The sequence below is a fragment of the Gekko japonicus genome, unplaced genomic scaffold (genome assembly GCF_001447785.1).
Source record: "Gekko japonicus isolate JY-2015 unplaced genomic scaffold, Gekko_japonicus_V1.1 scaffold696, whole genome shotgun sequence".
Lineage (NCBI taxonomy): Eukaryota > Metazoa > Chordata > Lepidosauria > Squamata > Gekkonidae > Gekko > Gekko japonicus.
The window spans coordinates 750,398-763,789 of record NW_015161971.1 but is presented as its reverse complement, the minus strand read 5'-3'; the positions used below and the strand labels follow the sequence as shown (position 1 = coordinate 763,789).

General features: G+C 48.1%; 1 protein-coding gene across 1 annotated transcript in view; it reads left to right on the top strand.

Annotated features, from left to right (window-relative positions):
• The window catches only part of LOC107126151 (carboxypeptidase A1-like), a 22,350-nt gene that overhangs the window by 8,382 nt on the left and 576 nt on the right, over positions 1 to 13,392 (top strand). The window contains exons 4-10 of the mRNA XM_015429673.1: positions 971 to 1,069; positions 2,104 to 2,205; positions 2,899 to 3,000; positions 4,808 to 4,918; positions 7,041 to 7,131; positions 8,008 to 8,207; positions 11,976 to 12,060. Coding sequence (XP_015285159.1) covers positions 971 to 1,069; positions 2,104 to 2,205; positions 2,899 to 3,000; positions 4,808 to 4,918; positions 7,041 to 7,131; positions 8,008 to 8,207; positions 11,976 to 12,060 — 790 coding nt within the window. The remainder of the gene's footprint in view (positions 1 to 970; positions 1,070 to 2,103; positions 2,206 to 2,898; positions 3,001 to 4,807; positions 4,919 to 7,040; positions 7,132 to 8,007; positions 8,208 to 11,975; positions 12,061 to 13,392) is intronic.

Here is a 13,392-nt window from a genome sequence, read left to right as displayed (position 1 = left end):
CCCCCCCCCCCGGTCCAAAACAGTCCAGTGGCACCTTTAAGACCAAGTTTTATTCAGGTACAAGCTCTCCCTCCTCTGCGAGGACAGACCTGCACGTCCCCCCCCTCCCCAATAGCTAGCAATCCAAAACAGTCCAGTGGAGCCTGAGCGGTGGGTGTTGCCTTCTGACACACTTCCGCTGATGCCAGGGAGTGTGGCATATGCAAATAAGTTATGCTAATGAGTTATGCTAATGAGCTCCTGCACCTCTTTTCCTACGAAATGACCCCTGACGAGAACTAAGCACTGATCTTAAGTCTTAAGCATTGGGTCTTTAGCATTGGGTTTGGCCTGCAGAAGGTCCCAGGTTCAACCACTGGCATCTCCAGTTAAAAGGATCAGGTAGCAGGTGGTGTGAAAGACCTCATGCCTGATACCCTGGAGACCCACTGCCAGCCAGAGCAGACATAATTGACCATGATGGACCGAGAAGAAGAAGAGAAGAGATTGACTTTATACCCCGCCCTTCACTCAGAGTCTCAGAGCGGATCACAAACTCCTTTCCCTTCCCCTCCCCACAACAGACACCCTGTGAGGTCGGTGGGGCTGAGAGAGCTCTGAGAGAACTGCTCTTGAGAGAGCAGGTCTGACAGAACTATGGCTTGCCCAAGGTCATCCAGCAGCTGCGAGTGGAGGAGTGGGGAATCAAACCCGGTTCTCCCAAGTTAGAGTCCGCGCACTTGACCTCTACACCAAACTGGCTCTCACTGCACCAAACTGGCTCTCCGAGGGTCTGATTCGGTATAAAGCAGTTTCACATGTTCGTGTGGTCCCTATCCGTTCCATTCCGCGTAGAGCCCATCCCATCTAAGACTTGCGGTTGGTCAGTCAGGCCCAGGCGGCTGAAAGCTTGCGCGGTGGCGTCCAGAGCATGAGAGCAGATCGCATAAATGACATCTCTGAGCACCTTTGGGATATGTTTTAAAAACAGGATTTGCTGGATGACGAAAAGGAAACCATGTCGCTGTCCAGGAAGTCGGAAAGGAGCTCGGGGAAATTCAGCTTCTCCTCTTACCACACCATCAAGGAGGTACTTTGCATCTTCTTGCCCCCTCGTACAGTTGGGTTGGCTGTGGAGTCACGTCTTCAGAGTCATCGGCGCGGCAGATCGGCAGATAAAGCATCAGCCCAGGGCTGCAAATCTGGCATAGGGTTAAATTCCTGGAGATATGGCCATTTTACGGCCGTTCAGGGGGACCTTGCAGTCAGTACGGCGTTACCCTGAGGTATCTGAATGTGCAGAATCGCCCCTAGAAGACTGGCCGATGTGTATATTGACCAGTGTTCCCTCTAAGCTGAGTTGGTGTGAGCTAGCTCACAGTTTTTTAGCCTCCAGCTCACACATTTTTGTCTTAGCTCAGGAAGGATGGCTCTAGAGCAGGGGTGTCAAACATGCAGCCCGGGGGCCGGATCGGGCCCCTGGAGGGCTTCTATCAGGCCCGCAGTGGAACTGGCTGTCTTCTGGTTCTTCTTTCAGTTCTGCTGCTGCTGCGTCATCATAGGTCTGCAGCTTACAGGTACACCCCTGAACAGCACACTCAAGATTGCAACGGCACAGACATTTTGATGCAGTAATTCAGAGCAAGAGGTGACGGTTATCAGACACTGTTAAATAAACAAAATGTTGCAAGAGTGCTGATGTTTGAAGCATGTTTTTTTATTTTAAGGGGGAAAAAACCCGTTGTGTTTGTGTCTTTTATAAAGTTTGTATCTCCTCTACCTGGCATTACATTTTATGACACACGTGGCCCGGCCCAACAAGGTCTCGTTTATGTCAGACCCGGCCCTCGTAACAAATGAGTTCGACACTCCTGCTCTAGAGCAAACTAATGTATGCAGCAGCCCAATCGCTCGCTCACAATTTAATGCCAGTAGCTCACCAAGTAGGATTTTTGCTCACAGGACTCCACAGCTTAGAGGGAACATATTGACCCATCAGATGCTCATGGTGGCCCTGATGTGGGCAGAGAGGTGGGAGGCAAACGTTATAAATAAAAATAACTTTGAAATGAGATCCTCAAGAGAGCCACGATCCAAAGCTAAGCGGTAATCTCTTCCTTTCAGATCTACAGCTGGATGGATGATTTCGTGGCTGAAAACCCAGGCCTGGTCAGCCGGCTCCAGATCGGACAGAGCTACGAAGGACGGCCGATCTACGTTCTCAAGGTACGTGACCTGCAGACTTACGGCACAAATGGATGTGATGAAGCCCATGGGTCTCCATCCATATGAGGGAGGGGGGCAGGGGTCATTTCCTGCGGGAGCGCACAGGAGTGGAGCTCAGGCAGTAAAGAGCCCAGGGGGCGGGCACATGCAACAAGCCCCACCCCCTGCTCCCAGCAGCCCTCAGTCAGAGCAAGAAGCAGCCAGGTAAGTTGCAGAGCTCCTCTCGCCCCCCCGGTCCAAAACAGTCCGGTGGCACCTTTAAGACCAAGTTTTATTCAGGTACAAGCTCTCCCTCCTCTGCGAGGACAGATCTGCACGTGCCCCCCCCCCGAATAGCTAGCAATCCAAAACAGTCCAGTGGCACCTTTAAGACCACGTTTTATTAAGGTACAAGCTCTCCCTCCTCTGCGAGGACAGATCTGCACATGTCCCCCCCAATAGCTAGCAATCCAAAACAGTCCAGTGGAGCCTGAGCGGTGGGTGTCGCCTTCTGACACACTTCCGGTGATGTCAGGGGGTGTGGCATATGCAAATAAGTTATGCTAATGAGTTATGCTAATGAGCTCCTGCACCTCTTTTTCTACGAAATGACCCCTGAAAAGGCAACATGATATTGTTTGCTAATGAAACTGGGGAAACGAGGGTTTGGATTGTCACCGAAAGAGGAGTTGTGGTTGTTGATTTTGCTTGCAGTTCAGCACGGGAGGGGACAGGCGCCCCGCCATCTGGATTGACACCGGGATTCACGCCCGTGAGTGGATCACTCCAGCCACAGGGCTGTGGACGGCCAACAAGGTAACGTGGAACGATGCGCAGGTTGTGTTTTGTGAGGCTGAGAACAGCCAGAGGGTTGTATTCACCAGAAAGAAAAAGAAGAGATTGGATATATACCCCGCCCTTCACTACCCAAAGGAGTCTCAGAGCGGCTTACAAGCTCATTTCCATTCCTCTCCCTACAACAGACACCCTGTGAGGTAGGTGGGGCTGAGAGAGCTCTTTCGAGGACTGCCCTTGAGAGAACAGCTCTGAGAGGACTTGTGACTGACTCAAGGTCACTCCAGCAGCTGCATGTGGAGGAGGAGTGGGGAATCAAACCCGGTTCTCCCAGATTAGAGTCCGCGCTCCTAACCAGTACACAAAACTGAAATTGTAATACAGTACCTTCCTACCACCCAGTTATTTGATGGGATTACCTATGAGACACTGGGAGTTGCTGGCACTAGATCGCAGGTATTCCTCACAAGGAAATCTGTATGTCTGTTTCTGAAGTGTGGGCCATCTGCGGATATCTAAATCTGTGGATTGGGGCCACACTGAAAGAAAGGAGATTTTTCTGCAAACTTGGGGGACCTCCCCGGTTTGCAGAAAAATCCGAAAACCTTAAAAATTACATGGGGGGGGGGTTTAAATCCCCCCAAACAAAAGTGTTATCTGCACATGCACAGACAATGCAACTGTCCGCATAGTCTCCATGGCAACGGGAGCCATGGGGGCCTGGTGGTGGAGACCAGGAACCGTACTCGGCTCACCAGCAGTGGCTGTGACCATGGTGAGGCCGGAGCCATGGTACTCGTGGGGATGATACCTTCCCCCTCTTTGTTCTAACTGGATTTTAATTTAATTAAAAGAGGGATCCGGGACAGGCTGCTGGCAGTGACGGTGGGGGGATTAATGCTAAGAAGGGGAAGGGATCAGTGTTCCCTCTAAGCTGAGTTAGTGTGAGCTGGCTCACAGTTTTTTAGCCTCCGGCTCGCACAACTTGGTCTCAGCTCAGGAAGGATGGCTCCAGAGCAAACTAATTTATGCAGCAGCCAAATCGCTCACTCACATCTTTAATGCCAGTAGCTCACAAAGTAGAATTTTTGCTCACAAGACTCCACAGCTTAGAGGGAGCATTGGAAGGGATCGCCCCCGCGAGTACCGCGGGTCCCCATTTGTATGGCCCTAACTTAGATCAGGGCCACAGTGCAGGGGAAAAGGGGGTTGCATTGTTATATGGTACCTTTCCATTTAAGAAAATATTCAAGGTCGCTCACACTTCTTTATTATTACAAAAATAGAAGTTTGATCATTACTACAAATTTATTATTATTATTATTATTATTATTATTATTATTATTATTATTATTATTATTATTATTATTATTTGTATTTTTATCCCGCCCTCCCCGTAGGCTCAGGGCGACTTTAAAATACAGAAAAACAATAAAAGCATTCGGTGGTTTCGAAGCTTCCTTGCCCATGCACTTTTGCTGATCAAAAGACCCACATACTATGATTACACCTAGAACCCGGGGGGACAAAGACATCTAAAGAGAAGGCGCTGGTCTCTTTTCTCTTCCCGGAGGGGCGTTCCATTCAATTGACAAAATGATAGGGTGGTTTAAACCCCATTTTCTCCCTGCACCGATCATTAGCAGGCCGTAACTTAAACCCCTTTCCCTCTCAAAAAGCCTAAGCCAAGATTTCTTTACTTCATATACACCCTTTTCCCAAGGGCCTGATTCAGCAGAAGGCAGCTCCATGTGTTCATGTATGTGCCAGCATCCCGTTTTAAGCTAGTCTTTCGTACAACTAACGGGGACCTCCCCTCCTTTTGCAGATCGTCAGCGAATTTGGCAAAGATGCCGCCTTGACGTCCGTGCTGGACTCCATGGACATCTTCTTGGAGATTGTCACTAACCCGGATGGGTTCGCGTACACTCACTCCACGGTGAGGTCTTCTGGGAAGGAAGGGGTCTGAGATGTTCAGGGACAGATGAGCAGTGTAGTGTATTCCAAAGCTGCCATGGAATGCAGAACGTATGTGAAACATCTCTTTGGCCCCTGCCACACGGAGGGGGGGGGGATGCGCGGCCAAAGTGCGGCTTTTAGAAGCCGCACCAAAATAAACACGCCGCGGCGGGATCACACGGATCCCCTGAGCCACGGCGCCATTGCTCCCCGGCACAATCAGATGCCGGGGAGGAAGCCACAGTTGGGAGACAGAGGCAGCCGGCTGCGCATGTGTCTACATGCGCAGTTCGGCCAGGAGCCGGGGATGCGCCAGCAGAAGGATGCGCCGGCGACCCCACGGCCGCGCTTGCCGCGGCTGTTCAGGTAAGACCACCTCTGTCGGTGGTTCTTTTTTGCTGCGGGGTTTCGGACGGATCGGGGATGGGTGCGCGCCGCTTCCCAGATGTTGCGGTGAGATCGTGCCCGTTTGCTGCGGCCCTGATCTGTCCCTCTCCCTCCCAAAACCCTCCGTGTGACCGGGACCATTGAAAAGCAATGTTAAGCTTCATCCTGGGCTAGGATCCAAATACACCCAATCGTATCGCTAGCCCAGGAAGTAACAAGCCAATCACTTCACAGCAAACTCCCTGAGCGGGAACGTCCGCGATTGGTCCTTATACGAACAACCTTATTGGTTGGTATTTGTACAGTGGGTGTGGCTACATTAGCCGGGAATGTTTAAAAGCAGGACATCTGCAATGTAAAGGCTGTTCTGGCGATCAGATGTCGATCCGTGTTGGAGTTGTGTTCGAGTGGAAGAATAAAGCTGTGTTCTTGCTGAATCACTCTCCAACCGCTTTGTTAAGCGAACGACTTAACAAGCAGTTAGGTGAACCGCTTCGTAGATCAGGATCCCCACCGCACTGAGACCCTTCTGATAGCGGTGGCACAGTGGGCATATCCCACTGTCTTAACATCCGAACTGTGTTAGTTCGAGCCCCGCGCTGGTGTGAGCAGCCAGCCTGTTGTCCCCAGCTCATCGTCCACCCAGCGATTCGAAAGCCTCGGCGAGTAGATAAAATGGGAACCACTCCGTAGAGAGGGTGGGCACGCCAGTCTCCCTTGTGGGAGGGTGTTAGCTGACGGTCGGACGTCCCGGTCGAGGTTCGGAAAGGTGAAATAACTTCTCGGCTACGAAAGAATCCCTGCAATGGATGTTTTGGCCAGGTGGTGGCAGTGTGGCGATGTGACATACGGGTCCTGAAGCCTGGTCGACAAGCAGCCGTGCGGGAAACGACGGAGCCGAGCCAGAAGACGTCTACACTGGGCAGTGACGGCGTGTGCAATTAAATGACTATATGTTGTCTTCCCTATCCCCTACGAACATTGTTAGTCCGTTGTCTATATTGAGTAACTGTACATCGCTTTGAGCCCACTGGGGAAAGCGATTAATAAATGGAAAGTATTATTATTATTATAGTCTCCAAGAACACTTGAGGAACAAGAAAGCCCTAAACTGGCTTCCTGTGCTGCGTTCTCTTCAGATCTAGCGCAGCTCGGAATGTTTGCATTGGCCCCCGTGCATGCTTTGGGGGCAGTCCTGTTGCAGGTGGAAGAGTTTGCACCACAAACACACACACACACACACACACACAAAGCCCAGTCTGTCCATCAGTGGCTATTAGCCACAAGGTATAGAAGGAACACTCTGTCTGGGGCAGTGATGCTCTGTGTTCTTGCTGTTTGGGGGGGCCACAGTGGGAGGGCTTCTGGAATTCTGGCCACGCTGGTGGACCTTCTGATGACCCCTGGGTTTTGGCCACTGTGTAAGATAGAGTGTTGGACTGGATGGGCCACTGGCCTGATCCAACATGGCTTCTCTTAGGTTCTTATGTCTGGGGCAGTAATGCTCTGTATCCTAGGTGCTTGGGGGGCCACAGTGGGAGGGCTTCTAGTGTCCTGGCCCCGCTGGTGGACCTCCTGAGGGCCCCTGGGTTTTGCCCACTGTGTGACACAGGGTGTTGGACTGGATGGGCTAGATGTTCCAGCTGTCAGACAATCTTAGGATCTCCTGGCTATACTGCCATACGAGAATTAATTAACAGCCCTTTCTTCTTCAGAATCGCATGTGGCGAAAGACCAGATCGGTCAACGCTGGATCCTCTTGCATTGGCGTGGACCCCAACCGGAACTGGGACGCTGGCTTTGGAGGCAAGTCCGTTGCTTTGGGGGGTTTGCTATGAACATCCTAAGTGCCGCTTTGATAACTATTAGTACTTTCTATATCGTGGACTATTAATAAAAAGTAAAGGTCAAAGCTTCCCTTACTCAAAAGCCAGTCGAATCCGACTCTAGGGTTGCGGTGCTCATCTCCGTTTCCAAGCTGAAGAGCCAGCGCTGTCCGAAGACGTTTCCGTGGCCATGTGGCCGGCATGACTAAACACCAAGGCGCACGGAACGCTGTTATCTTCCCACCGAAGCGGTACCTATTTATCTACTTGCAATTTCTTGCTTTCGAACGGCTAGGTTGGCAGGAGCTGGAACTAGAGACGGGAGCTCACTCCGTCATGTGGCACACTCGGGTCTCGAACTGCTGAACTGCTGACCTTCCACAGCCTGCAGTTCAGCGTCTTAACCACTTGAGCCACCGCAGCGGTAGGCAGTGGTAAACTACTTCTGAAAGTCTCTTGCCTTGAAAATCCTATGGGGTCACCATAAGTTGATTGCAGCTCGGTGGCACTTTCCACTGCCACTGGTGTGATGTGGTTGCCACTCCTTATTGCTGGACCCCAGGCCACATCGCTAATCTTTGGAACACAGAATCACATGGAAAATTTCCCACATCTACCCATCTCAAACGATCCTGCCAGTCAAATCATGCGGGATCCAGCCATGAAAACCTGTAGCTGCCACAGTAGGTGAACCAGGCCAAAGAAAATGCAAACAAAGGCATTGACTACTGCAATGGGCTGCAGGTGGGGCTGCCCTTGAAGACTGTCCAGAAACGGCAGGTAATGCAAAGCAAAGTAGTCTGCCTTTTAGTGGGCCCTGGCATCTAATGTGGCTTCCTTCTGGATTCCACCGCAGGCCCCGGCTCCAGCAGCAATCCTTGCGCAGAAACGTACCACGGGCCCTTCCCTCACTCGGAGAGCGAAGTGAAATCCATCGTGGACTTCATCCTGGGCCACGGAAACGTGAAATCCGCGCTGTCCATCCACAGCTATTCCCAGATGCTGATGTTCCCCTATGGCTACAAGACAGAGCCGGCTCCTGACCATCAGGAACTGGTAAGATGTGGTCCCTCATGTACACTGACTTCTGTTTCATAGGGTTATTCACAAGGAACCGTGGGAACTGTAGTTTGGTTAAGATGCTTTGGACTCTCTGTTAGGAATCCCAGGGCTTTAAAATTTGCAGTCAGGTATCATGTATGTTGACATGCATGTTTTAAATTGTTGGCTACTTTGGTGGCCCTTGTAAGGTCTGAAAGGGGGGATAAAATTTTTGTAAATAAATGATAATAATTAATAAAATGGGCAGTTGTGGGGGAGAATGCCGTTCCGAAGAACAGTTGTGCAACTCTCAAATTTAAGCTATGCAAAGGTTGTATTCTGTTAACCCGATGTAACAAGTGACATCTGAAAATGGGGGAAGGGAAGCGAGTCATACAGTAGGATCGCCAATATTTATCATAATAAATAATATATAATAACATATTATATTTATGGTATGTTTTTAATTGACATTATTTGGCCCTTATATTTGTGGTAATTAACCTTTTGGGACATTTTAATGTGTCAGGTCACTCCATTGCTGACCCAAAATGGCAGACCTCAAACAGAGAAGCTTCAAGGGGAGATTACAATGTGAGATTGTTCATTCACCAGTTCAGAACAATGGACTGCCCCAGGGCTGGATAGAGACATAGGATTCTTATCTTACTTGTTGTCGTTGTTGTTGTTCAGTCGCACAGTCGAGTCCGACTCTTTGTAACCCCATGGACCAGATCATGCCAGGCCTTCCTGTCTTCCGCCGTCCTCTGAAGCTGGCTCATGTTTGTCTTATCTTACTACAGTTGCTGATTTCCTGCTCCCCGCCCCAGCATTTCTCTCTGCTCCACTCAAGCTGATTACTATGTGCATTGTACCTCTGCAACCTGACTCCCTTCTTTGCAACGCCCCTCTCACCTGCACTCCATTTGCCAGCAAATTTGGAAAACGCAACAGTGGCCACAGGATTGGAAAAGATCAGTATACATTCCAATCCCAAAGAAGGGCAATGCCAAGGAATGTTCAAACTATCGCACAATTGCACTCATATCACACGCTAGCAAGGTCATGCTCAAGATCCTACAAGCTAGGCTTCAACAGTACGTGGATAGAGAACTACCAGAAGTACAAGCTGGGTTTCGAAGAGGTAGAGGAACGAGAGATCATATTGCCAACATTCGCTGGATTATGGAGAAAGCAAGAGAGTACCAGAAAAATATCTACTTCTGCTTCATTGACTATGCTAAAGCCTTTGACTGTGTGGATCACAACAAACTATGGCAGGTCCTTAAAGAGATGGGAGTACCAGACCACCTCACATGTCTCTTGAGAAACCTGTATAAGGGCCAAGAAGCGACAGTTAGAACCGGATACGGAACAACTGATTGGTTCAGCATAGGAAAAGGAGTACGACAAGGATGTATACTGTCACCTTGCTTATTTAATATATATGCAGAGTACATCATGCGAAATGCTGGCCTGGATGAATCACAAGCGGGAATTAAGATTGCTGGGGAAAAGATCAACAACCTCAGATATGCAGATGATACCACTCTAATGGCTGAAAGTGAAGAGGATCTATAACATCAGGTACATGGCTCCCTAGTCATCAAATCACCGCAGACTGTGACTGCAGCCATGAAATTAAAAGACGCCTGCTCCTTGGGAGGAAAGCGATGGCGAACCTAAACAGCATGATAAAAAGTAGAGACATCACCCTGCCAACAAAAGTCCGCATGGTCAAAGCAATGGTATTCCCAGTAGTCATGTATGGCTGCGAGAGCTGGACTATAAGGAAGGCCGAGCGCCGAAGAATAGATTCTTTTGAACTATGGTGCTGGAGGAGACTCTTGAGAGTCCCTTGGACTGCAAGAAGAACAAATCAGTCAATCCTCAAAGAAATCAACCCTGACTGTTCCCTGGAAGGCCAGATAATGAAACTGAAGCTCAAATACTTTGGCCACCAAATGAGAAGGGAGCACTCACTGGAGAAGACCCTGATGCTTGGAAAGATTGAAGGTCAAAGAAGACGGGGACGGCAAAGGATGAGATGGTTAGACAGTGTCATCGATGCAACGAACATGAAGTTGAGCCAACTTCAGAGGACGGCAGAAGACCGGAAGGCCTGGAGAGAGCTCGTCCATGGGGTCGCGAAGAGTCGGACTCGACTGTGCGACTGAACAACAACAACTCACCTTCAGAGGGGGATATAAGGGCTCAGAAATTTCCATTCCAACTTGTATCCGATGAGGGGAGTTTTGACTCTCAAAAGCTTATCCCGAAAAGAATCCTGTTGGTCTCTAAGGAGCTCCGGGACTCAAATGTACTTATTTATTTCAAAAAATTATTTAGCCACCTTTCCGTCTTGTGGAACACAAGGCGGCTTACAATGTAAATGAAACAACAATGTTAAAAAGCACATCAAAGAGCACAATTTAAAATCTCAGTTAGGATTGCGGATAAATAAAAGCTAAAATTAGTCAAACACAGCTCTACATAAAATGGCCCTCAACTGCCGCCTGAGGATTGGAAGTCAGGCACCTCCCTGGAGGGGTTGTTCCATAATTGTGGGGCTGCTACCAAAAAGACCATTCCTCGCACAACCACCAGGCGAGATTTTTTGATTAGTGGGACGGTCAGGACAGTCTCTCCCTATATTCTTAATTCTAGAGATGTGAAGGCCCGGAAAAATTCGGGGGAAAACCGGGTTGTTTCCGTTTTTTTCCTGAAGCCTTTTTTGTTTTTTTCCGAAAAATTGGAAAAATGGAAAAAAGAAAATAAAATAAAAAAATTGATTATGGAATGTTTTATTTTAACATGATGAATAAAATATTTTAAGACAAGGTGTTCAAATATTTTCCAAATCATTTCTTTTATATATATAAGTATCATATATGGTATCAGATTGATCTAATTTCTGTGCACTGAGGATAAGCAACTCCTAGGTTACAAACTGAACTCTCCAATGCAAGAACAAGATGCATTTCTTCCTTTAGGAGGTGCTATTGTCAAGAGAAAAGAAAAAGGTTTCAGTTTTGTTTTTGCATGTGGGCGGGTATTTTGTTTGTAATAACTGTTTGGATGCACTATATTTTTGGTATGCTAGTTGTGATAATTTCATGCCAAGTAAAAATGTCCATAGTCATATTTTATGTTCCTAAAGTAACAGAATGACTTTCAATCTAGAAAAGACAAAAGAAGTGCTAATGTAGCATTTTTTCAATTGTTCCGAAAATTTCCGTTTTCCCCCGAAAAAACTGGGGAAAAGGGTTTTTTTTTTTCTGAGCTTCAAAATTTCCGGAAATTTTACATCTCTACTTAATTCCCAGGCGGGAAGATGCTCCTTCAGATATCCCAGTCCCAAGCCATATAAGACTTATACCCCGAAAATTATATACCCCGAAGATCTTGTTGGTGCTACTGGACTCTGATCTAGTTGTCCTGCCTCACAAGGTTGTTGTGAGGATAAAATAGAGGAGAGGAGAACAATGTAAGCCTCTTGGGTCCCCTTTGGGGGGGAAAGGTGGGGTAGAAAGGTAAGCAAAGTAAGAAAATAAAACTTGGGATCTTGTCCATGCAAAGCAGGGGCTGTACCACGGAGCCACATCCCTGCCCCAAATATGTCTATAAAGACTGAAACTGACTATAAATGTTGCACTGAGATCTCTGCAGCTCAGGGAAAGAAACAGAAGAAGAGGAATCCATCCCTGTCTTCGGTTCTGCCGCAGAAAGGTTGATCCCAGACCTCTAGACTGTTAACTCGACTCTTTAATATCTCACTTCCAGAATGACTTGGCTAGAGAGGCCGTTTCGGCCTTGACGGACGTCTACGGCACGGCGTACACTTTCGGAAGCACCATCGACACCATCTGTGAGTAGTGGGGCTGCGTTTCCGTCCCATTTCTGAACTGTTCAGCCCCCCATGGGATTCAGGAACCAGGAAGACGGTTTAGAGACAATCAAGCACCTGGCGAGCCAGAATGTGCCCAGTTGGTAGGGTTGCCAAGCTCCAGATGGGGCCTGGAGATCTCCCAGGATTAAATTGATACCCCAGGTTGAAGGTAGGAGGGATACCTCTATATCGGGACTCTTTTATTTGCAACACTCCAGACTGGGATATAAGGACTCATGGATCTCTATTCCTACCAGTGTCTGATGAAGGAGCTTTGACTTTCGCAGGTTCATACCCCTAAACTCTTGTTGGTCTCTAAGGTGCTACCTGGACTCGAATCAAGCTCTTTTACTGAAGGTCAACAGGGCTCCCCTCTGAATCACGGGTCCTTTCCGCACTTGGATCTCATCCCTGGTTTTATCAGAGTTCAATTCGCAGCACGATACCTTGCAGTTATCCCTGGTTATAACAGCCTCTGTTTATCCCGGGACAAGTGTCTGGCAAACCCAAGGTGACCTCAATGTAATGTGGAAGCAAAAAATACCCTGAGAATTACGGGGTGAACTCGAGTGTAGTGTAGAATCTAAAAATACCCTGAGATAATTACAGGGGTGAACTCGCGTGTAATGTAGAATGTAAAAATACCCCGAGATAATTACAGGGGTGAACTCGCGTGTAATGTAGAATGTAAAAATACCCCGAGATAATTACAGGGGTGAACTCGAGTGTAGTGTAGAATGTAAAAATACCCCTTGATAATTACAGGGGTGAACTCGAGTGTAGTGTAGAATGTAAAAATACCCCGAGATAATTACAGGGGTGAACTCGAGTGTAGTGTAGAATGTAAAAATACCCCAAGATAATTACAGGGGTGAACTCGCGTGTAGTGTAGAATCTAAAAATACCCTGAGATAATTACAGGGGTGAACTCGCGTGTAATGTAGAATGTAAAAATACCCCGAGATAATTACAGGGGTGAACTCGCGTGTAATGTAGAATGTAAAAATACCCCGAGATAATTACAGGGGTGAACTCGAGTGTAGTGTAGAATGTAAAAATACCCCGAGATAATTACAGGGGTGAACTCGAGTGTAGTGTAGAATGTAAAAATACCCCGAGATAATTACAGGGGTGAACTCGAGTGTAGTGTAGAATGTAAAAATACCCCGAGATAATTACAGGGGTGAACTCGAGTGTAGTGTAGAATGTAAAAATACCCCAAGATAATTACAGGGGTGAACTCGAGTGTAGTGTAGAATGTAAAAATACCCCAAGATAATTACAGGGGTGAACTCGAGTGTAGTGTAGAAT